This window comes from Pseudophryne corroboree, chromosome 1, assembly GCF_028390025.1.
Source record: "Pseudophryne corroboree isolate aPseCor3 chromosome 1, aPseCor3.hap2, whole genome shotgun sequence".
In the NCBI taxonomy this organism is placed as follows: Eukaryota; Metazoa; Chordata; class Amphibia; order Anura; family Myobatrachidae; genus Pseudophryne; species Pseudophryne corroboree.
In genome coordinates, this window is record NC_086444.1 from 625,823,543 (window position 1) to 625,849,728 (window position 26,186).

At 47.9% G+C, this 26,186-nt stretch overlaps 1 protein-coding gene across 2 annotated transcripts in view; it reads left to right on the plus strand.

Moving 5' to 3' along the window:
• Positions 1 to 26,186, plus strand: part of CPAMD8 (C3 and PZP like alpha-2-macroglobulin domain containing 8) — a 300,356-nt gene that overhangs the window by 152,399 nt on the left and 121,771 nt on the right. For both annotated transcript variants that reach the window (XM_063914497.1, XM_063914498.1), the window contains exons 16-19: positions 2,016 to 2,165; positions 3,193 to 3,354; positions 10,843 to 10,985; positions 22,417 to 22,479. In XM_063914497.1, the coding sequence (XP_063770567.1) occupies positions 2,016 to 2,165; positions 3,193 to 3,354; positions 10,843 to 10,985; positions 22,417 to 22,479 (518 nt within the window). The remainder of the gene's footprint in view (positions 1 to 2,015; positions 2,166 to 3,192; positions 3,355 to 10,842; positions 10,986 to 22,416; positions 22,480 to 26,186) is intronic.

Sequence of the window (26,186 nt, forward strand, 5' to 3'; positions counted from 1 at the left end):
ACAATGAAAATGGGGGGGTGATACACATATGGGGGGCCAGATACACATACAGTATGACCCCAGTAGTGCCAGATACACATATGCCCCACAGTGCCAGATACACATATGCCCCCAGCAGTGCCAGATATGCTCCTACAGTGCCAGATATGCCCCCACAGTGCCAGATACAAATATGCCCCCACAGTGCCAGATACAGATATGCCCCCACAGTGCCTACTCCCTACCAGGGCAAGTAAAAATAATTGAACAATCCACAAAAATCTTTTGATGGGAATGATATAGAAGTATTTTTGCAAAACAGGATGAAGAGCCACCCACATCTGTAACTTATGGACATACTGTTACACAGTTATTCATACCTGAATTGCTCTATAGTACGTCCACATCATTGTGATCCCCTGGAATATTGGCAGAAGAATTATCTTCATTTGCCATTGAAACACTTTCCTGGCCATGTTGTAGTGTATTGTCTGAGCTCTTGTTCTGTGCTGCATGTGGAAATGTAACTGAAAAGCACAATGACGTGTTTCCATCAAATAAATGAATCAACAATTGTTAACGCCTAATCCTCGCCCTGCTCAACAAGACGTGTGCTATATAAGAATGTACTACATCCTGATATATGATTTTTAACAGATAATTAGTATACACTAGATTCCATGTATATATTTGCTGTAATTGTTTAATTTTTCCCCATTAAATTGCCTTGACCATTTAGATCACTTATAATGCACCACGCTGCCTGCAGTAGGACTCCTATGTTGATGTCGTGCACCATGATTTGCACTGATATGCCTAGTTTGCAGCCAAAGACCATGGGTTTGTACAGCAAGATGGCAATTTCTCCAGCGCTCTATGGGGAAAATTGTCAAAGCATTCCGTGCGAAGTATGGACTGCAATCTGTTTTGTGGACCATGGAAAAATTGCAAGCAAGAGCGAGATTATTAATTTGAGATCAGGCTGCAGAAGGACACACATCCATTTCCACTTCGCCAAAAACACCTGAAGCAAATCTAAACTGTGACTTGTGAAATGAAGTGTCATTTGCTAGAATTAGAATCTTAGAATCTCTGAGGTTTCATATCTTGTCATTTCTACTCAGCCAGAAAACATTTCAGAACACAGCTGATCACCCATCTATTAGCAGTCTGTGGCTGGCTTACTGGCAGTAGTCCGCTTTATGTTCTGTCATTCTTATCATAAGAGAAGGAATATGATAGACCCGCCCCCACCAATCCTCAGTATTCACATATTAAACTTGAAAGAAAATAATAATGTTATTAAATCGCTTAACAGTGAATAAAGGGTCATGCACACTAGACGACTATTCTGGCTGATATGGCCGATAACGACGATTGTGAACGGTATATATCGTTCACATCGTCTAGTGTATATGGCCTTACAAATCTACAATGCGCGCACCCGCGCTCGTTGATTGGAGGTCGCCGGTTGGCCGTGCAGCATGCTCAATGTGAGCAATGTCACTTGTGACATCGCTCATCACGGCATGTGTGCACGGAGCTACGATGAGCAGTGTTCACAATATGACATTGCTCCTCCTCCCCAGCACCGGCTGCCTTCCCTGCAGAGGCTCCATTCTAGCTGATCCGCTGATGGGAGTTTATAATTTAGAAGCCCGTTATAATTAATGTTTTATTAAGTTGGTGGCACAGTGGAAATTGGTGGGGCAGTGGGTGAAAAAAAACTTAATTGGCTCCCCCTTCTACAGCCCTGCCCACACACCCAGAAATGCCTGCTCACAAGGCGCCAATTCCAAAGATATCTTTCGTCTTTCAAATTGTTTGAAAAATCGGTTAGGGGCCCTACACATTAAGCGATATGCCTCATCTTCCACATTGTTCATCTTTCACATTGGTCATGTCTTCTAGTGTGTAGGGCCCTTTATTAGTGTCTAGCTACTTCTGCAGATTGCCATCATAATCATTTTATCTCAACATAACAGCCGTCAAGAGTTGTAATATTGTCTCCTCATTCCTTTTGTAATATCGTTCAGGTCTCTTTAGCCTTGTCCTCTAATGACTCTAGACCAGGTGATGTGATAGATATTAAGGTACAAGCTACCAGAGGAAGCTGTGTCTGCGTGTCCAGTGTGGATAAGAGTGTGTACCTCCTGCGCAATGGCTTCCAAATTACTCCTGAACAGGTAAGCTGCTTTTCTTGGTATACATAGGTGGGCATATAATGAAGCAATCTGAGATACTGTATCTGTCTCATGTAACAGGTAGTTTTGGCTTTAACTACTTTAAACTTACTTGTTGAAAACGCTTGTGGTCTCTTGGTTGTCTGTACTGTATGTATAATAATGATTAATGTGACAAAATCTTATTCAACATTTGTATACAGTTGTTTATGTTACGTACTGAAGATATAACTTATAATGCAAAAGTAACCATGCCAATATTATCTCCTGTAAATAACATGTTTTGTAATGATGATCTAATTTACCGTTACTGAGAGGAACAAATAGAGGTATTAAATACGGTGCATGGTGTAAATATGGTGTATCCCATGGCTCTTGTTTTTCAAGTATTTAACTCAAAGGTATTTTTTCCAGATGACTAATTTATAGGATGGCTTTATGTTTCCTCATGCAAATTGTACTAAATGCAATGTATGTCGCCGATTTATTCAATGCTTTTCAGCCATAATCAATTCAATTATTTAGTGGGCACCCAAACGTAATGGGCGCCATCGGAGCAATTAAATTGTTTTCACCCCTTGGGCACGAGGGCTGTGTGTGCGCGGCCAGAAGTGACAGGTTTAGCAGTGCAAAGTGGTTAAACCCATCTAAAGTACTGCTTTGGGTGTACAAACTCTTGTTTGGGCATAGAAGATGCCAACTTATCACACATTTCAACTCACCACCTTAGGATGCTGCGAGCTAAAATGTGCACACACACATCCCTCCCACGCTACTATTTTCGTACGAATTAAATAATTGAACAATTGAATTGCTCTGTTTGATGCCATCTAGTGGCACCTGCAGGGTAAAATAAACAATTGAATTGCCCCATTTATGTCTATTGCACATAAATAAAACAGCAAAAGTTGCCGGAAAATGTAAACTAGCACATTCATATCAAGCTCATCTTTGCTTAAAGCACACAGTACATAATAGTAATAGTATCACTTGAGATAATACAATTTAATATGTGCCTTGGCTTCTACAGATATTCCAGGAACTAGCTGCCTTTGATGTTTCAGATGCTTTTGGGACAGGGAAGGATGAAGGACATTTTTGGTGGCCAGGTCTGGGCTCCCAGAGGAGACGGCGTTCATCAATTTTCCCATGGCATTGGGACATCATTAAAGATGCGCGGTTCGCGTTCACAGTAAGTGGGTAACCAGGGGAATGGAGGGATCTGTAGTGATTGTAACATTTAGGGGAACTTTGCTGTGTGTGTCAAAGAATATAAAGTTAACTAACAAACACTAAGATAAGGGAGTAATAATGGAAATACAGGAATAATGCAATACGTAAAAATGAGCCAAAGTAGAACTATGGGCCTGATTCCGAGTTGTACGTAAATCCGATGGTATAGACACAGTCCGATGCTTACCGATTGGTGCATGTGCAGGATCTGTACTGTGAATGTGCCAATCTCTGTCTTCGATCTCGCAGTGCCCAAAGCTGGAGCTCCACAGTTTCTGCTGTGACGGTTTAAACTACCAATACAGTAGCTACCTCCCTGTGTTTATATTTTAGTTAAAAGAAATCCTTAACAACCATGTTTTGGGGCTTCATTATTATCACACATGTTTTTTGTGTTTCAGCAGGTTACAACAAAAACACAAAACACACTCACCGCAAACACACTTTCAGAAATTTGTAAATGAAAATTGCTGAATGCACCAGAGCAATTTTCATGCATTGATCAAAATATGTGTTGCCTGCTGCTAACCAGTGGACCTTAATAATAATTATCAGTATTAATATTAATTATGGTACACCAAAGGGATGTTTTAACAGAAGAGGGCGCCCGTGTGCAGACTCCAGGTGGGCCCTCTCTTCTCTATAGCATTGTAGACTTTGGCATTGTGCCTGAGTCTACTGTGCATGCTCAGGTCTCCAGAAACATGGTGACAAATCACTACTGCGATGTGCAGCATTCACTTTGCCTGAGATTTTTGCAGCGGTGTCTACTCCTCCAGTGTTGGTATCTGAAACTCCTGCAGCAGTGGTATGTTAGTGTTGTGTGAGTGTGTGTGTGTGTGTGTGTGTGTGTGTGTGTGTGTGTGTGTGTGACAACCATGTGTGTGTGACCCCCTGGAGGCAAAAACTGGGAGAATTACATCTCCCAGAAACTCCCTATCCCAGCAGCCCCCTCCCCTGCGTAAAGATGGAGGGGAGACCACCAGGAGCCGCAAAGACCACCGGACGGGTAAGTATCATTATAAGGCTGAAAACCCAGCAACTATTTTGTAAAAATTGTATAACATGGGTATCGGGAGTGCGCATACCCGGAGTAATCCAAAACTGAGTGCAAGGTCCGCAAGTTTTTTTTATCTCACTAAACCTCAAACCCAGTTGAATTCCCCCATAGATTTTTCTAAATTGACAACAAAAAATTAGTATCGCATTAGTCCATTAATATTGCTTTGGTCCATGGTCCATTCTTTAAGAACTGGTAACCCCATCGCCAAGGGGCCACACCCGATAGCTATGCAATAACAGCCACGTTTGGTGGGACTCTTTGCCACAGGTTCCCAAGCCTGAAATAGGATTTCTTTGCCACAGGATCCCAAGCCTGAATATGGGTCTCTTTCTGGTTCCCAAGCTAGAGCTGTTGCTTTAATCCATGGCAACAGAACTTTTTTCATTAATGCTCACCACAGCTGCTGGTTACTGTATTAGCCAACTGGCGTATTTATAATGTGTGCAGTGTGTGTGGTGCACCCGGGCCCCCACACCGCCCACCCATTTTTTGAATACTCAATCCTGCACCGATATCATCAGCACTAGTTAATCACCATGAAAATGGCACAGCAGTAATTTTCCCTGAGTTCTGCGCATGCGCAGTAGAGAAAACAACGGGAAATGACCACTGTGCCACTTTCCAGGAGATCTGCGCATGCGCAATAGAGTCTGAGCCCTCTAGAGCTCAGACTCTCAGCGCTGCCAGTAGAGAGGGGAGGGATGGCGAACAGAGGAGGCTGCGCTCGGGCCTCCTCCTCTATTTAAGTGCCCCTGTATTAACCTCTCACACCTCTGATGGAAGGCTATTCCTCTGATCCACTTTTGAGACAGCACCGCCAGGTTATGTAACAGGGCCTGTCCAATACTATCCTAAGTGGATTTTATATCCTGCTGTCCACCCTCAGCTAGATCATCAAAGACCTGGGTGAAGTCCTGGGGGTCAGCAAGGAAGTGGAGCATCTTTGCGCTCATTAGTTCAATAACAGAGATGCACTGTCACCAAAAGGCTTACTTGAACTTTTGACTAGGAAAGGCCTCAGTGGGTAGGCGGTCTCACTGCCCACGTATGCATAGGATACGTACAGACATGTTGACAGAATGTCCTTGAGTGGCCCAGCCAGAGCCCAGACTTGAATCCTATTGAAAATCTCTGGAGAGATCTAAAAATGGCTGTGCACCGACGCTTCCCATCCATCCTGATGGTGCTTGAGAGGTGCTGCAAAGAGGAATGGGTGAAACTGCCCAAAGATCGGTGTGCCAAGCTTGTGGCATCATATTCAAAAAGACTTGAGGCTGTAATTGCTGCCAAAGGTGCATCCAAAAAAGTATTGAGCAAAGGCTGTGAATACTTATGTACATGTGATTTCTTAGTTTTTCATTTTTTATAAATTTGCAAAAATCTAAAAAATTTTTTTTCATGTTGTCATTATGTGGTATTGTGTTGAATTTTGAGGGAAAAATGAATTTATTCCATTTTGGAATAAGGCTGTAACATAACAAAATGTGGAAAAGTGAATATCTATATATTTACCTAACTCATATCGATCTATCAGGGACTTGCAGTCAGGGGAGGCAGGGGAGGCAGTGCCTCCCCTGTCATAATGATTAAAATAATAGAAATAAGATATTTATAACAGAGTGTGATACATTTCTTCTTTTATTATTTTAATAATTTTCCCCTGTGGAAATGTTAGGCTGAGAGGCAACGGGAGAGGTGCCTCCCGAACCTAACATTAAAGTCCAGGCAGGGGGCGGGGCGCAGCAATGGGCTGTGAAAGCCCATTGAAAAACAATGGGGAAGCGGCACCACTACAGGTGCCTCAATGACAGGGGCATGCATTCAGCCCCGATGAATGCACACCCCTGTCAGTCCCCCAGATGTGACTGGTCCAGCGGATCCAGTGCTGGATCCGCTGTCCAATCAGTAGCGAGCCCCCTTCCCGGCTGCAGCAGGCGCCGTGGGCTGTGTGGGCGCCCGCTGCAGCCAGCGCCGCTGACTGACACCAGAGGTCATAATTGACCCCTGGTGTCTGAGCGGCGCTACTATGGGAGAGACGTCATGAGTCATGACGTCTCTCCCATAGTAGAGAGGAGTCGGCGGACGGAGACGGAGGCAGCGCTGCAGAAGCGGTAAGTATGTGTGTGTGTGTGTATTTTTTTTTTTTATGTGTTCGGGGCACTGGCACAGCTAGGAGGCACAACTACAAGGGGCACAACTACAAGGGGCACAGCTACAGGGGCACAACTACAAGGGGCACAACTTCAGGGGCACAACTACAAGGGGCACAGCTACAAGGGGCACAACTACAGGGGGCACAGCACCTGGGGGCACAGCTACAGGCGGCACAACTACAAGGGGCACAGCAACCGTGGGCACAACTACAAGGGGCACAGCTACAGGGGGCACTGCAACTGGGGGCACAGCTACAGGGGGCACAGCAACTGGGGGCACAACTAGAAGGGGCACAGCAACTGTGGGCACAACTACAAAGGGCACAGCTACAGGGGGCACAGCTACAGGGGGCATAACTACAAGGGGCACAGCAACTGTGGGCACAACTACAAGGGGCACAGCAACTGTGGGCACAACTACAAGGGGCACAGCTACAGGGGGCACAACTACAAGGGGCACAGCAACTGTGGGCACAACTACAAGGGGCACAGCTACAGGGGGCAAAGCTAAAGGGGGCACAGCGACTGGGGGCACAGCGACTGGGGGCACAACTACAGGGGTCACAACTACTCGGGGCACTGCTACAAGGAGCACAGCTAGGGGGCACAGCTACAGGGGTCACAACTACTGGGGGCACAGCCACAAGGAGCACAGCTACTGGGGCAAAGCTACAGGGGGCACAGCTACAAGGGGCACAGGGACTGGGGTCACAACTACTCGGGGCACTGCTACTGGGGGCACTGCTACAGGGGGTAAAGCTACTGGGGGCACAGCTAGAGGGGTCACAACTACTGGGGGCACAGCTACTGGGCTCACAACTATTGGGGGCGCCTTCTCCATCCTCCCAGCCAGCAGCAGCACTCTCCCCTGTCTGTGCTAACGTCTTCCCGCGTCAGCGAGTGCATAATATTCATTCATTTATAACTCTCTCTCTCTCTCTCTCCTCCAGTGGATTACTTTGTTTGTAAGTATAATTTTAATTTTTACAGGTACCTCAATTGGATTCTACTAGACAAGTGGATGTGATCGGCGTGGGATGTAGGTAAGTAATCTCTCATTTTTACAGGAACCACCTATTGGATTCTACATGGACAAGTGGACGTGACCGGCGTGGGATGTAGGTAAGTAATCTCTCATTTTTACAGGAACCACCTATTGGATTCTACATGGACAAGTGGACGTGACCGGCGTGGGATTTAGGTAAGTATGTGTGAGTGTGTAAGTGTGTTTAATAAATTTTTACTTTCACGGTGTGTGTGTTGTGTTTTTATTTGGGTATTTTGTTGTTGTTGTAGAACTACAGGTACCAGCGGGCCCGTTATTTCCCCGCATGCTGGTACTTGAGGTTCTCCAAGTACCAGCAAGCGGGGGAGGCTTGCTGGGCCTTGTAGTTCCACAACAAAAAACAATATTCTTTTTTTACACACATGGCTATCAGCCCGGCACCCACCGCCCAGGGGTGCTGGGGACAGCCTCGGGGCTTCACCCCTGGCCCTTGGGTGCCTGGAGGTGGGGATCCATTGATTTAAGGGGTCCCCACTCCTCCAGGGAACCCCGGCCAGTGGTCACTAGTTGGGGGGGTAATGCCACGGCCGAAGGGACCTACATAAATGTGTCCCCCGGCTGTGGCATTATGTCCCTGGCTAGTGGTGCCCGGTGCTGGTTTTAAAAATACGGGGGACCCCTACATCTTTTGTCCCCCGTATTTTTGGAACCAGGACTGGTCTAAGAGCCCGGTGCTGGTTGTCTAAATATGGGGAACCCCTGTCCAATTTTTTCCCAGTATTTAAACAACCAGGACCGGCTCAAAGAGCCCGAGGCTGGTTATACTTAGGAGGGGGGACCTCACGCATTTTTTTTTACATTTTTTAACCCATTCAGACCCCTCTCCATTAAGTTAATGGAAGCCCTGGACAACAAAATTGCATTTGTGTCCTCCTCCCAGTCCCTTCCCAGTACCAAACACTAATTATTATTTTTTTTCTATAAAAATGTACAATATATCACAAGTATGATGAGCAGGCAGCAGGCATTGGCGGCATCGGACTGAGAATCAAATTAGTGGCGGAGGGCTTGGTCAGTTGATGGTGGGCAAGTTTGTAAGCCATTGGCGGTGGCAGCGGGCATCGGCTCAGAGGCAGTAGCGGGCGTTGGCTTGGCTGCGGTAGGGGTCATCGGCAGGATCCGGCAGACATTATGGCTGTAGTGCCTCACCAGCCACTGTCCTCACCGCACGCCACTGCGATCTATATCTCATATATTTCTGATATACTGTATATGTATCTCTTATATCGATCTAAGGGCAGACTAGATGGGCCAGGTGGTTCGAATCTGCCATCAATTTCTATGCATCACGGACTCTTGGGGAAATGTATCAAACCTTGGAGAGAGATAAAGTACCAGCCAATCAGCTTCTAATTATCATTTTACAGGATGTGCTAGAAAAATGGCAGTGAGAAGGTTATTGGTTGGTACTTTTTTTCTCTCCAAGATTTTATAAATCTCCACCATCGAGTACAGGGCCTAATTCAGACTGGAACGCTGCAGTGGCAGCGTGTGCAGTCTGAAGCCCTGTGCTGTGTGCGCACGCACAGCACCTGCACTGCGCGTGCGCACATGTGAGATGCAAAGGCATCTCACTGGTGCGATCGCCTCTATCTGAGGCAGAGGTGGTCACGGGGCATGTCGGCGGCGTTGGGTGGGCGTATCGGTGGCGTTAGGGGAGCGCAGTCCGGACAATGCAGGTGCGTCTGGACCATTTGCGGGGCAGGTCGCGGCAGCTGTGTGATGTCACCTGCAGCCAAAAACACGGCGGGTAGCCATCTGCCTTTGCAGCTAGTCTGTGTAAGCAGGGAGCTACTCGACAGGTGCAAAAACATCGCCGTTGTGTGGGGTAGGGGGTAGGGCCTGGCATGCGAGGCGGACTAGCCCTGTGCTGGGCGTCCCCCTGCATGTCAGAGATTTTGATTGTGATTTTTTCACACATTTACGATCAGCTCTGAATCACCCCCACAGTCTCTTTATTGTACCATACAGAGCCCATTGCATGGTGGCTATATATTGCCAAGTCTCTGGTGGCCTGGTGCTATTATGTAAATCCAGGCTCCATTTCCAGCAATTAATCGGAGTTCAATCTAGATCAAGAGACTGATTGCTGTGAGCCTATAATAGAACAGGTTAATAATACTGTAATACATGTTCTCTACTTCCTGATCTCCATTGGCCAGGTTGGTGTAAGAGTGGTGCCTCCGCTCTCAGCTAGAAAGCAGCTCTGTAGCCCAGCAGGAGTGCTCCGTCACTACCAGCGATAACTACAAGAGATCCATCACCAGCTGTCTAGGCACCCATCTCCACATCACCAACAGGGAAATTTAAGGTGGCGCTCAGGAAGTGCAATATGACTTTGTATGCAAGGCACTGTGGGGTTGATGTATCAAGCGGTGAAAAGACTGGAGAAATAGACCAGTTTAGAAGTTGTCAGTAGCAACCAATCATCATCTACCTATCATTTTATATAATGTACTTGATAAATACTACCTTGTAACTGGTTGCTATTTTCAACTTCTCCTCTGGTCCACTTTCCTAGTCTTTTCACTGCCTGATAAATCAACCTCCTATGTCCCTCATTGTCTTTGAACTCCTGTTACACAGCTGAACCTGAGTGTATGTGAAAACACTCGCAGTGACCAGGCGCATCCACTAACCACAAGTGTCACATTGTATTCAGAAAAGTCAGTGGGCAATGTCCATTGAAGTAGATTATTTTAACATAATACCAGCTCTATAAGAAATAATAAGATTGTGCTTTGGAGACTACGCTGAAAAGTTTTAGAAACAAAGGTTCTTCTAAAGGTGGGTACACACTAGGCGATATGCTCAGTGAGTGACATCGCCTAGTGTGTGTCCCTCCTGGGCAGCGCCGCCCGACGGTGGGCATACACACTGTGCGATGTCACTAGCGATATCGCACAGTGACGTCATGCCGCGGTCGACCGGAGCATGCAGTTTTGGACGATGAGTTCAAATTGAGCTGCATGCACGGCTGAGACCGAGGGTCGTTATCGGCTACATACACACTGGACGGTATAGTAAACTATATTACTCAGGAGGGAGCTATAGTTGACTATATTGGACTATAGTTTATCGCTAAGTGTGTAGGAACCTTAAGATATCATAGCACAATATTTTGAACATAATAATAATATGTTGTTTTTTTCTGGATGTTCACAGGAGACAGGACTGGTTGTAATGACAGATACTGTAAGCCTAAATCACCAGCAGAGTGGTGGTATGTACACAGATGAGGCAGTTCCAGCCTTCCAGCCACACACAGGAACACTAGTTGCGTCTTCCTATACCAAAATAATACCTCGGTGAGTTAACAGAATATCTTTCTTTTCTACTGAAAATGTACTTGAGGCTACATTCCCCTCACCGGCTCCCCACATATGTTGTACCTGAGGCTGCATTCCCCTCACCGGCTCCCCACATATGTTGTACCTGAGGCTGCATTCCCCTCACCGGCTCCCCACATATGTTGTACCTGAGGGTGCATTCCCCTCACCGGCTCCCCACATATGTTGTACCTGAGGCTGCATTCCCCTCACCGGCTCCCCACATATGTTGTACTTGAGGCTACATTCCCCTCACCGACTCCCCACATATGTTGTACTTCAGGCTACATTCCCCTCACCAGCTCCCCACATATGTTGTACCTGAGGCTGCATTCCCCTCACCAGCTCCCCACATATGTTGTACTTAAAGCTACATTCCCCTCACCAGCTCCCCACATATGTTGTACTTGAGTCTACATTCCCCTCACCAGCTGCCCACATATGTTGTACCTGAGGCTACATTCCCCTCACCAGCTCCCCACATATGTTGTAATTGAGGCTACATTCCCCTCACCAGCTCCCCACATATGTTGTTACATGAGGCTACGTTCCCATCACCAGCTCCCCACATATGTTGTACCTGAGGCTGCATTCCCCTAACCAGCCACCCACATATATTGTACTTGAGGCTACATTCCCCTCACCAGCTCCCCACATATGTTGTTCTTGAGGCTACATTCCCCTCACCAGCTCCCCACATATGTTGTTCTTGAAGCTGCATTCCCCTCACCGGCTCCCCACATATGTTGTACTTGAGCCTACATTCCCCTCACTAGCTCCCCACATATGTTGTTACATGAGGCTGCATTCCCCTCACCGGCTCCCCACATATGTTGTACTTGAGGCTTCATTACATTCCCCTCACCGGCTCTCCACATATGTTGTTCTTGAGGCTACATTCCCCTCACCGGCTCCCCACATATGTTGTACCTGAGGCTGCATTCCCCTCACCGGCTCCCCACATATGTTGTACTTGAGGCTGCATTCCCCTCACCGGCTCCCCACATATGTTGTACCTGAGGCTGCATTCCCCTCACCAGCTCCCCACATATGTTGTACCTGAGGCTGCATTCCCCTCACCGGCTCCCCACATATGTTGTACCTGAGGCTGCATTCCCCTCACCGGCTCCCCACATATGTTGTACCTGAGGCTGCATTCCCCTCACCGGCTCCCCACATATGTTGTACCTGAGGGTGCATTCCCCTCACCGGCTCCCCACATATGTTGTACCTGAGGCTGCATTCCCCTCACCGGCTCCCCACATATGTTGTACTTGAGGCTACATTCCCCTCACCGACTCCCCACATATGTTGTACTTCAGGCTACATTCCCCTCACCAGCTCCCCACATATGTTGTACCTGAGGCTGCATTCCCCTCACCAGCTCCCCACATATGTTGTACTTAAAGCTACATTCCCCTCACCAGCTCCCCACATATGTTGTACTTGAGTCTACATTCCCCTCACCAGCTGCCCACATATGTTGTACCTGAGGCTACATTCCCCTCACCAGCTCCCCACATATGTTGTAATTGAGGCTACATTCCCCTCACCAGCTCCCCACATATGTTGTTACATGAGGCTACGTTCCCATCACCAGCTCCCCACATATGTTGTACCTGAGGCTGCATTCCCCTAACCAGCCACCCACATATATTGTACTTGAGGCTACATTCCCCTCACCAGCTCCCCACATATGTTGTTCTTGAGGCTACATTCCCCTCACCAGCTCCCCACATATGTTGTTCTTGAAGCTGCATTCCCCTCACCGGCTCCCCACATATGTTGTACTTGAGCCTACATTCCCCTCACTAGCTCCCCACATATGTTGTTACATGAGGCTGCATACCCCTCACCGGCTCCCCACATATATTGTACTTGAAGCTACATTCCCCTCACCAGCTCCCCACATATGTTGTTCTTGAGGCTACATACCGCTCACCAGCTCCTCACATATGTTGTACTTGAGGCTATATTCCCCCCACCGGCTCCCCACATATGTTGTACTTGAGGCTGCATTCCCCTCACCAGCTCCCCACATATGTTGTACTTGAGGCTTCATTACATTCCCCTCACCGGCTCTCCACATATGTTGTACTTGAGGCTACATTCCCCTCACCGACTCCCCACATATGTTGTACTTGAGGCTACATTCCCCTCACCAGCTCCCCACATATGTTGTACCCGAGGCTGCATTCCCCTCACCAGCCCCCCACATATGTTGTACTTGAAGCTACATTCCCCTCACCAGCTCCCCACATATGTTGTACCTGAGGCTGCATTCCCCTCACCAGCTGCCCACATATGTTGTACCTGAGGCTGCATTCCCCTCACCAGCTCCCTACATATGTTGTTCTTGAAGCTGCAATCCCCTCACCGGCTCCCCACATATGTTGTACTTGAGCCTACATTCCCCTCACCAGCTCCCCACATATGTTGTACCTGAGGCTACATTCCCCTCACCGACTCCCCACATATGTTGTACTTGTGGCTATATTCCCCTCACCAGCTCCCCACAAATGTTGTTCTTGAGGCTACATTCCCCTCACCAGCTCCCCACATATGTTGTACTTGAGGCTGCATTCCCCTCACCAGCTCTCCACATATGTTGTACTTGAGGCTTCATTACATTCCCCTCACCGGCTCCCCACATATGTTGTACTTGAGGCTACATTCCCCTCACCAGCTCCCCACATATGTTGTACCTGAGGCTGCATTCCCCTCACCAGCTCCCCACATATGTTGTTCTTGAAGCTGCATTCCCCTCACCGGCTCCCCACATATGTTGTACTTGAGCCTACATTCCCCTCACCAGCTCCCCACATATGTTGTTACATGAGGCTGCATTCCCCTCACCAGCTCCCCACATATGTTATACTTGAGGCTACATTCCCCTCACCAGCTCCCCACATATGTTGTACCTGAGGCTACATTCCCCTCACCGACTCCCCACATATGTTGTACTTGAGGCTACATTCCCCTCACCAGCTCCCCACATATGTTGTTCTTGAGGCTACATTCCCCTCACCAGCTCCCCACATATGTTGTACTTGAGGCTGCATTCCCCTCACCAGCTCCCCACATATGTTGTACTTGAGGCTTCATTACATTCCCCTCACCGGCTCTCCACATATGTTGTACTTGAAGTTACATTCCTCTCACCAGCTCCCCACATATGTTGTACTTGAGGCTACATTCCCCTCACCAGCTCCCCACATATTTTGTACCTGAGGCTGCATTCCCCTCACCAGCTCCCCACATATGTTGTACTTGAAGCTACATTCCCCTCACCAGCTCCCCACATATGTTGTACTTGAGGCTACATTCCCCTCACCAGCTCCCCACATATGTTGTACTTGAGGCTACATTCCCCTCACCAGCTCCCCACATATGTTGTACTTGAGGCTACATTCCCCTCACCAGCTCCCCACATATGTTGTACCTGAGGCTACATTCCCCTCACCGACTCCCCACATATGTTGTACTTGAGGCTACATTCCCCTCACCAGCTCCCCACATATGTTGTACCTTAGGCTGCATTCCCCTCACCAGCTCCCCACATATGTTGTACTTGAGGCTACATTCCCCTCACCAGCTCCCCACATATGTTGTACTTGAGGCTACATTCCCCTCACCAGCTCCCCACATATGTTGTACCTGAGGCTACATTCCCCTCACCGACTCCCCACATATGTTGTACTTGAGGCTACATTCCCCTCACCAGCTCCCCACATATGTTGTACTTGAGGCTACATTCCCCTCACCAGCTCCCCACATATGTTGTACCTGAGGCTACATTCCCCTCACCGACTCCCCACATATGTTGTACTTGAGGCTACATTCCCCTCACCAGCTCCCCACATATGTTGTACCTTAGGCTGCATTCCCCTCACCAGCTCCCCACATATGTTGTACTTGAGGCTACATTCCCCTCACCAGCTAAAAGTACGTACACAGGCCCTCATTCCGAGTTGTTCGCTCGCAAGGCGATTTTAGCAGTATTGCACACGCTAAGCCGCCGCCTACTGGGAGTGAATCTTAGCTTCTTAAAATTGCGAACGAAAGATTCGCAATATTGCGATTACACATCTCGTAGCAGTTTCAGAGTAGCTTCAGACTTACTCGGCATCTGCGATCAGTTCAGTGCTTATCGTTCCTGGTTTGACGTCACAAACACACCCAGCGTTCGCCCAGACACTCCTCCGTTTCTCCAGCCACTCCCGCGTTTTTCCGGAAACGGTAGCGTTTTTTCCCACACGCCCATAAAACGGCCTGTTTCCGCCCAGTAACACCCATTTCCTGTCAATCACACTACGATCGCCTGAGCGAAGAAAAAGCCGTGAGTAAAAATCCAAACTTCATAGCAAATTTACTTGGCGCAGTCGCAGTGCGGACATTGCGCATGCGCACTAAGCGGAAAAACGCTGCGATGCGAAGAAATTTTCAGAGCGAACGACTCGGAATGACCTCCATAGTTTGTTTTTTAATGTTCATTAACACATTTGTTCATAAATAATTCTGCAGACAAATGTGTATTGTAAGGCTCATATACAGTAAGACATTCTGCTTTGTCTCATCCGTAGAAATAAACAGTGCCATCTTCATTATCATGTAAAAATGCAAAACACTGGGATAGGTGAAAACTGGAATGCCGGACAGGGCCAGCTCCCTGCAGCGAACTGTGCGTGTCCCTGTGTATGACACACACAAATGGTGCAGGGAGATGTTACAGCCTCCATCTGATCCTCAGCTCCTGCACTCGAGCAGAGAGAATGGGAGCAGCACGGCTGGAACGGTTCGGACTTTGGAACGCTGGACTGTACCAGCTCCCTACAATGACTTATGCTGCTGTTGATCTCACTGTGTTCCACATGTATTGGACAGATGTAACACAGCAAACGTGCAGGGAGTTCCACAGCAGCAGAGGTCGCGGCGGGTAGCTGGTCCGGACCCTTCTGGAATCACCAAATCCCCAAAACACTTGCCTATAATTACTACTCAATCCCATTTGAATAGTACATTTCACAGAAATACATTTACAAGACAAACTAATATGCAACTGAAATTTTTTTGTGATGTCATGCAACTATTTCTGCGCAAATGTGCCTAATGCTATAGTCAGCTAAGATGGGGGCATCTATGGGGGTAGTAAAGTTTGCAGCTCTTGATGTATCTGCGTGTTCCATGCTGGAAGTAGGCTTGTGCGCATTATGTTATACCTTCATGCATAAAATAAATTCTCTATTGTGGGATAAGATTATTATCGATCTGAAAGGGGTGGGTAGAGTTTCTTTTCAGCCTGCAAAAGGACTTGGGGTTTGATTTGGAGGTGGAAGCAAATCAGTTTGGTTCTGTGTCTTCTTTACAGCTGATCTGAGAATAGACGCCCACCGGTGGCTTCTCAGATATGAAGATGTAGCATTGGAGAAACATTGCAACCATTGCAAGGACCATCAGACATCTGAACAACTCTCAGATGGCTCAGAATGTCCACCAAAACTAAGCTGCCAGGACAAATGAATCTGCGTCCGAAGATGCAGTTGCTGGCTTTGTAACGCCCCAAAAACCGCCACTGACACGCCTCTGTTGTAAAAAAACGCATTCCCTCACTGCCCCCAAATGCCTGCAGACTATCAATCAATAAAACACCATCTGCAGCTTCTGCGTATGCACACAGCATAATATATCTGTCATTTGTGACCGAATTGAAACAGTGTCCGCCTCTTATCAGGCCCTTGAGTCTTACGGGTGTTTGGTAGTCGTGAAGAACGGTTTTTCACTAAAACAAAATGTAATTGTTCAAAAGTTATACATGAAATGAAGACTTAGGGGCCGATTTATCACCATCCGCCTCTGAGGATGCGGATGTGATTTGATAAAATCTACCTAATCCGCAATGCGATTATTGATTACAACGCACAGATGCTCTGTCCCTGCGATGCCACTCCGCAGCACTATTGGTGTATTTTTAGTGAAAAATGTGCCACTACCGACATCGCCGCTACTGCCAGGTCGACACTCCCATTGCGACTATCCCCCCCCAAACACACACACCGATACCATCGGACACGCATAGCTGATCACCAGAGCTGGGTCCCTGCCTAGGGACAGAGAAAGCTGTGCTCAAGGCTGCATATCGCAAAAAAATGAATTCAAGGGTTTTGAGCAGTTTTTCCAGATACTAAAATAATGTGAAAAGGGTGTGAAAAGGGTATGATCAAGGGGCCAATTCAGGCTGGATCGCAAATCGCAATCCAACCGGAATTTTTATGATGGCCCGGCGGGCGCATGCGCAGCGCCCGTCCTGCGCATGCACCCGCACTTACTGCAAAGGGGCCGCAGAAAAAGCGATCACCTCTGCCTGTCAATCAAGCAGAGGCAGTCGTGGGGCGGGGCAGGGGGGTGGCAACGCTCTGTTTCCAGGAAGGAGACGGAGCGTTGTGGGGGTGGGGCAGCACGAACGGTGGGCGGTGCGTCGCGAACGGGGGCATGTCGTGATCGCGGTGGCTGCATGATGTCACACGTAGTGCCGTGAAGGGTAAGATGGCACCGAGTCTCCTGCGGGGGCAGCAAAGCTGCGCCGGCAGGAGGCATCAAGAATTTTTACGATGAAGCAGAAATTGTGAGACGCTCGCAATTTCTGCTTCATCAAGGGGGGGAGGCGTCGGTCAGCATGCTGGGCGGCCTTCTGATTAGCAGAATTTGCTATCCTTACTGAATTAGCCCCCAAATACACTAAACAACATCTCTTTTTCTGGTTATTATTATTATTATCCTTTATTTATACGGCGCCACAAGGGTTCAGCAACGCCCAATTACAGAGTACATAAACAAATCCTCAAAACAGGAAAACAGCAATTTACAGTTGAAGACAATATAGGACAAGTACAGGGTAAATAAACATAGCTACATCAGCAGACGGCACTGGAATAAGTATCAGGTGGCAGAAGACTGCTGGATTTGGTGCAGTTGAAGATTGAGGGAAGAGGGCCCTGCTCGTGAGAGCTTACATTCTAAAGGGGAGGGGTAGACAGACTGGGGTGACACAGTCGGGATACACACAGGGCCGGATTAAGCCCTTGGGGGGCCCAGGGCACACAAGACAGGGGCCCCCCCTCCAGCAACCACCCCCCGCAATGGCAAAAGCAGGATTCGGAAGGGGGGTTTCCTTTGATGCACGCACATGTGTGTGTGTGCGTGTATGTGTGTGTGTGTATATATATATATATATATATATATATATACACATACACACAGTGGTCGAAGTGGAAATTTTTAAGTGGAGGAATGCAAAAGTCGAGGACACAATTATACGCGCGCCTCCAGAAAAGGGGGTGTGGCCACCCAAAAGGGGGCGTGTCCCGTGTAGTAGAACCCCTTATACTATCTAGTACTGGTGCCCCTTTCACCTTATAGCACACGGTAAGAGCTGAAATTCACATTATAGCACACGGTACGAGCCGAAATTCACATTATAGCACACTGAATGAGCCGAAATTCACATTGTAGCACACTGAATGAGCCGAAATTCACAATGTAGCACACTGAATGAGCCGAAATTCACATTGTAGCACACTGAATGAGCCGAAATTCACATTGTAGCATACTGAGTGAGCCAAAATTCACATTGTAGCACACTGACTGAGCCGAAATTCACATTGTAGCACACTGAATGAGCCGAAATTCACATTGTAGCACACTTAATGAGCCGAAATTCACATTGTAGCACACTGAATGAGCCGAAATTCACATTGTAGCACACTGAATGAGCTGAAATTCCATTGTAGCTCACTGAATGAGCCGAAATTCCATTGTAGCACACTGAATGAGCCAAAATTCACATTGTAGCACACAGAATGAGCCGAAATTCACATTGTAGCACACTGAATGAGCCGAAATTCACATTATAGCACACTGAATGAGCCGAAATTCACATTAAAGCACACTGAATGAGCCGAAATTCACATTATAGCACACTGAATGAGCCAAAATTCACATTGTAGCACACTGAATGAGCCGAAATTCCATTGTAGCACATTGAATAAGCCGAAATTCACATGATAGCACACTAAATGAGCCGAAACACACATTGTAGCACACTGAATGAGCTGAAATTGTGACGACAGGGAGAGAGAGAGTGACGACAGGGAGAGAGAGAGAGTGACGACAGGGAGAGAGAGAGAGAGAGAGTGATGACAGGGAGAGAGAGTGACGACAGTGACAGCAGGGAGTGAGAGAGTGACAACAGTGACAGCTGGGAGAGAGAGAGAGTGACAGTAGGGACAGGGATGGTAACGACACGGAGAGAGGTGACAGCAGGGGAACATTACCTCATTTGTTGCGGGTGAGCGGCGGGTGGCTGGCGGCAGTGAGCGGCTGGTGGCTGGCTGCGGTGAGCAGCGTGCGGTGGGTGGCTGGCGGCGGTGACCAGCGGGCGGCGGTTGGCGGCTTTGAGCTAGTACAGCACTCTACACAGCCGCCGGCCGGCGCGCAGGGACGGGGAGCAACATGTGCAGCAGGATGGCCACTTCTCTCGCCTCCTGCTGCTCTTTAATTTCCTCATTTCCGGGTCAGTGGAAGAAGTGGCGGTATACCATACCGCTGTATACCACCCCACTTCGACCACTGTGTGTGTGTGTGTGTGTGTGTATATATATATATATATATATATACATATACATACATACTCCAAAAGTATGTCACTCAGCGGGTTTCTTAATCACATATCACAAACGCCAGCTAGTTCAGCAACGTTTCGGGTTTTATTTAACCTTTGTCAAACAGCACATATACGACAATAGGGTAAATAAAACCCGAAATGTTGCGGAACTAGCTGGCGTTTGTGATATGTGATTAAGAAGTCCCCTGAATGACATACTTTTGGAGGTTATGTGAAGGCAGTGTAAAGAGCACCACGGCTAATGATTGAGGAGAGGGAGTGCTGGCCAATCGATTTGTGTGTGTATATATATATATATATATATATATATATATATATATATATATACACACACACACACACACACATTACATAGAGCTCATACACCCACATACACACAAATACACAACATACACATAAAACACATACACACACATAGAAAATATACACACATACATATACACTAATAGAACACATACACATACATACAGTATACACAGATAGAGCACAAACTGTGCAAACACTTACACTGAAGACTGCCCTAAGGAAAGGGGTGAGGATGCCACATCCAGGAGATATTGCTGGGAGCCAGGGACACGGTTCACCATTAGGCCCCGCCCCACAGCAAAAATGCCGCGATTCGCGGGGAGGGGGCGGAGCCAATATGACGTGATTCTATAACAATTATCTCATTAGCTCCGCCCCCTCTGCTCCGACCCCCGAATCGCGGTATACAGCCACAAGGGGGCGGGGCTCCGAATGCCTGCCGTAGGACCGGACAGCGTTCATTGAAATAAAAAAACATTTGGGCCACCCCCCTATTCCCCCCAGCCCAGCACAAAGCCAGCCACCGGCAACAGGAGAAGTCGGGGTCAAGGCTCCAAGCTGCAGCAGGGAGGAGAAGACTCCCGGCTGCTGGGGAGGGAGGATTCCGCGCTGCCAGCGGGGATGTGATGTCTCGCTCGCGGCTGTTCGTGTGGCTCCCTCCCCCTTCCTCACGGGTCAGCGTCAGCGACTGATATAGGGCAGAGGGGACAGCAGCACCAGAGCAGCTTCGGCTGGGGGGCCCCTTATGCCAGGGGGGCCCGGGGTACTGACCCCCTTGGCACCCCCTTAATCCGGCTCTGGATACACAGAGAGTGGAACAGAGAGTTAGGATGAGATTTGGCTGGGATTGGTGAAGAAGTGGGTCTTGAGAGCCCGTTTGAAGTTTTGTAGAGAGGTGGAGAGTCTGAGGGGGAGAGGTAGAGAATTCCAGAGGAATGGAGCAGCACGTGATAATCTTGGAGGTACAGCAGGAGTGGGAGGAAGTAATCAGTAGGCAGGAGAGTCGGCGTGCATTAGCAGAGCGAAGAGGACGGATGGGAGTGTAGAGGGAGATAAGGTCAGAGAAGTAGATGGGAGAGGAGTGGGTGAGGGCTTTGTAAGTGAGTGTGAGAAGCTTGAAATGGATTGTGAAAGGGAAGGGGTGCCAGTGACGGTCTTGTAAGAGAGAAGCGGTGGACGTAGTGTGTGTACTGAAGAAAATGAGCTGGGTAGCAGCATTGAGAATAGATTGGAGTGGAGAGAGGTATTTGTCAGGAATGCCTATCAGGAGGAGATTACAGTAGTCCAGTCTGGAGATGACCAGTGAGTGGATAATGGTCTTGGTGGCATCCTGGGTGAGAAATGGTCTGATCCTGGAAATATTTTTGAGCTGAAAATGACAGGTTTGTGAGAGGTGCTGAATGTGTGGTTTGAAGGAGAGGGAGGAGTCAAGGATTACTCCAAGACAGCGCACTTGGGGGCTAGAGGAGATAGTAGTACCTTAATAGACAATGAGATTGTAGGAGGTGAGGTTATGCGGGAGGGAGGAAAGATGATCAGCTCGGTCTTAAGGGGGGTACTGATGGGGAGATGTGTGCTAAGCGATGTTAACACAGACCGCTCAGCACACATCTCTTCCCCGCTCAGCACAGTGCGATGTGCTGAGCGAGGGGGGGGGGACGGAAGGGGGGCCGCTCACTTCACACAGCGGTGAAGTGAGCGACCCACTAGATTGAGTCTACATGCAGGCTCAATCTAGCACCGGCGATAGCGATACGCTGGGCCGCGCATCGCTATCACTGGGGGCATACACACGGCAGATCCGTGCTTAAAATCTAAGCAATCTAGTCAGATTGCTTAGATTTTAAACACGGATCTCTCTGTGTGTACCCCCCTTTAGACATGTTAAGTTTAGGAAAGCGCTGGAACATCCAAACAGAGATAGCAGAGAGACAGTTGGAGATACGAGTGAGGAGAGCCGGGGAGAGGTCCGGAGAGGAAAGATAGATTTGAGTGTCATCAGCATAGAGATGATATTGGAAACCAAAAGAACTAATGAGCTTACCTAGTGAGGGAGAGAAAAGAAGAGGACCAAGGACAGAACCTTGGGGTACACCTACAGTTAATGGAAGTGAGAGGTTCATAATGAGCACCATTTTATTTTATTTGTTATCAGGAAAATGTCCATTTAACATAAGATTTCATTAATCTGTACAATAATAGTTTGCAAAATAACAATCCATCATTTTCAGTCATCTTTGTTATGTTGTTATTCATTTTAACATAAATGTATTGTCTATTTAACTAAAACAGCAATATGTTGTTTTAAGAGAATATATGACCAATATTCTCTGTGAAGCGCTGCGGAATATGTGTGTGCTATATAAATGACTGGTAATAAATAATAAATATTTGTGTGTGCTAATCTATATATTTTCTGAACAGGTTTGAGAAGCGGAAAAGGTCATTCTTTCCAGAAACCTGGATCTGGCACTGTTTCAATGTCAGGTAATTTTTCGTACTGTACAATACAAATCTGCCAGCCAGCAATGACCACTTCAGTAATCAGCAGACATTTTCCAAGTGATTGTGTTATACCTGTGGGCGGACAATCCAGCCATTATGGGCCTAATTCATGTTTGTAGGCACATGCTTCAGCATGTGCAATTTTCCTGGCTTCTCAACTGCTGCTATTAGTAAATGAAGCTGACGCCCACTGGAGCCATTGCAAACTCATTCACAGCTGCTTACACAATCACAGCCTATACGCAAAAGCGAGGAACACTGGATCTAAGGGTTGGCATATTGCTATGCAGACTGGACACAGCAGTAGCAACGCAGGCTCCATGTTTTTGTACGCACGAGCCCGCAGCTGATGGCAGATACAAGCCCGGAAAACGGCAGTGACTCGCCTGCGTGTTTGCAACTCCCTGTTATCACCTTCAAACGGTAACTTCCTGTCTCTTTTCCATGAAATCCTCAATGCGAGCGGGATTGCAGCAGCACCTTGATGCATGTGCAGTACAATTGCAGCATATGCACAGTCTGACGATAATCACTTGCATGAGCATCGGCCATCGTGTATAAACATGAATTAGGCCCTATGTACCCAATGCAGTCATAGTTTGCTGTACTTTGTATAATGCTGTAAAATTATGTTTTTAAATTATTTATTTTCCAAGTTGTGTTTCCCATGTCCAAAATTCTGAAATCTGGAATATTCAGATTTTTTTTTTTAGGGCGACAGAAATAGGGACCAACTTTCTGATGGTTCAGTGTACACAAACTTTGTTTAATGCATAAAATTCTTAAAATATTGTATAAAGTTATCAGGCTATGTGTATTAGAGGGTTATATACTATTTACCGGAGGGCGGGATGCTGGCTGTCAAGATCCCAACAGCGGCATCCTGTCTACCAAAATGCCGGCAGCGGGGCAAGCGCTAAGAGTCCCCTTGCTGTGCTCGCCACAGGTTCTATTCTTACTCTGTGGGTGGCGCAGACACCCATGAGTGGGATTAGCCCCTGTGCGCTGGGATTCCATTCCTGCTGTCAGCATTGTTGGTTGTTGGGAGTCTGGCGTTGGTATCCTGGCCGCCTGGAACCTGACAGCCGGCAAATTGATTGCATCCCGAATTAGGTGTATATAAGGGATCGGTATGAAATCCCGCCAATCATAATCCCGACGGTCTATATACCGACACCCATTGACCGATGGTCGAAATCCCGACAAGGTCTAAATACCGACACGGACTAAATACCGACATGTAAAATACCGACAAGGTCTAAATACCGACATGTAAAATGCCGACAGGTCGAAATACCGACATGCATTTTTTGATGTTTTTTTGTGTGTATGTCGACATAAATCAACATGGACACCATATAAAGTGTACCGCGTCCCCTCGCATGGCTCGCTGCGCTCGCCATGCTTCGGGCACGGTGCCTCGCTGCGCTCGGCACACTATTATATTCCCCCTCCAGGTCCACTGGGACGGTAAAGTATGAACAAGTCGGTTTTAATGAAAAAAATCATGAAAAACTTGTGTCGGTATTTCGACCTGTCGGCATTTTACATGTCGGTATTTAGACCTTGTCGGTATTTTACATGTCGGTATTTAGTCCGTGTCGGTATTTAGACCTTGTCGGGATTTCGACCATCGGTCAATGGGTGTCGGTATATAGTCCGTCGGGATTATGATTGGAGGTAAAGTGACTGCATCCCGTATATAAACATAAATGCATTCTGTGTATGGGGGGTTATTCCGAGTTGATCGCTCGCTAGCAGTTTTTAGCAGCCGTGCAAACGCTATGCCGCTGCCCACCGGGAGTGTATTTTAGCTTAGTAGAAGTGCGAACGGTTGTGTCACAGAGCGCCTGCAAAAATGTTTTGTGTAGTTGCAGAGTAGCTCAAAACCTACTCAGCGCTTGCGATCACTTCAGACTATTCAGTTCTGGATTTGACGTCATACACCCGCCCAGCGTTCACCCAGCCACGCCTGCGGTTTCCCTGGCACGCCTGCGTTTTTCCGAACACTCCCTGAAAACGGTCAGTTGCCACCCAGAAACGCCCACTTCATGTCAATCACTCTGCGGCAACCAGTGCGACTGAAATGCATCGCTAGACCCTGTGCAAAACTGCATTGTTCGTTGTGCCCGTACGTTGTGCGTGCACATTGCGCCGCATACGCATGTGCAGAACTGCCGGTTTTTAGCCCGATCACTGCGCTGCGAACAAATGCAGCTAGCGATCAACTCAGAATGACCCCCATAGACTTGGTCCCATCCCCAACATATCTCATTTTGGTATGCAAATATTCCAAAATACGGAAAAATCCAATATCCAAAATACCTCTGGTCCAAAGCATTTTCTCTTACGTCCTAGAGGATGCTGGGGACTCCGTAAGGACCATGGGGTATAGACGGGCTCCGCAGGAGATAGGGCACCTAAAAAGAACTTTGACTATGGGTGTGCACTGGCTCCTCCCTCTATGCCCCTCCTCCAGACCTCAGTTGGATCTTGTGCCCAGAGGAGAATGGGTGCACTGCAGAGAGCTCTCCAGAGTTTTCTGTGGAAAAATAATTTTGTTAGGTTTTTTTATTTTCAGGGAGTCCTGTTGGCAACAGGCTCCCTGCATCGTGGGACCGAGGAGAGAGAAGCAGAGCTGGCTTGTAAAGTTGGGCACTGCTTCTTGGCTACTGGACACCATTAGCTCCAGAGGGAGTCGGAACACAGGTCTCACCTGGGGTTCGTCACGGAGCCGCGCCGCTGTCCTCCTCACAGATGCCGAAGATAGAAGCCGGGTGAGTATTGAGGAAAAGACTTCAGACGGCAGAAGACATCAGATCTTCATGAGGTAAGCTGCGCGCCATTGCTCCCAGTCACACACACACACAAGCAGGCACTGAAGGGTGCAGGGCGCAGGGGGGGGCGCCATGGGCAGCAATAAACCTCAATTTGGCCATAAATATGATGGATTAGGCTGTGGGACAGTAAATCCGCGGACCCCCGCCATTTTATTAGTATATGATGATGGGACCGAAGCCCGCCGTCGGGTGGGCGGGGCTTGATCCTCAGCACTAACCAGCGCCATTTTCTCCACAGAGGCTGCATGAGAAAACGCTGGCTCCCTGTTCTTTCCCCTGCTGAGCTTCAGAGGTTTGAAAAAGGAGGAGGGGGGCACTTTGGCGACGCACTGAGTGGAGATTACAATTAAAAACATATAACAGCGCTATCTGGTCATATATTCCAGTGTTTTTAAGCGCTGGGTGTGTGCTGGCATACTCTATCTCTCTGTCTCTCCTAAGGGCCTGGTTGGGGTTTTGTCCCCTTATAGGTAACTCCCTGTGTGTGTGGGGTGTCGGTACGTGTGTGTCGACATGTCTGAGGCGGAAGGCTTCTCCAAGGAGGAGGTGGAGCAAATGAGTGGTGTGTCCCCGTCGGTTGTGCCGACTCCAGATTGGATGGACATGTGGCATACGTTGCATGCAAGTGTGGCATCTTTACATAAAAGGCTTGACAAGGCTGGTTTAGGGGGGACATCAGGCGGTCAATCCTCAGATTGGACCGACTCACAGGGCCCGTCGGGGTCTCAAAAGCGTCCCTTAACACAAGACACTACTACCGACACGGATTCTGATTCCAGTGTCGACTATGACAAAGTAAAATTGCACCCTAGGGTGACTAAAACTATTCAGGTATGATTGTGGCAATAA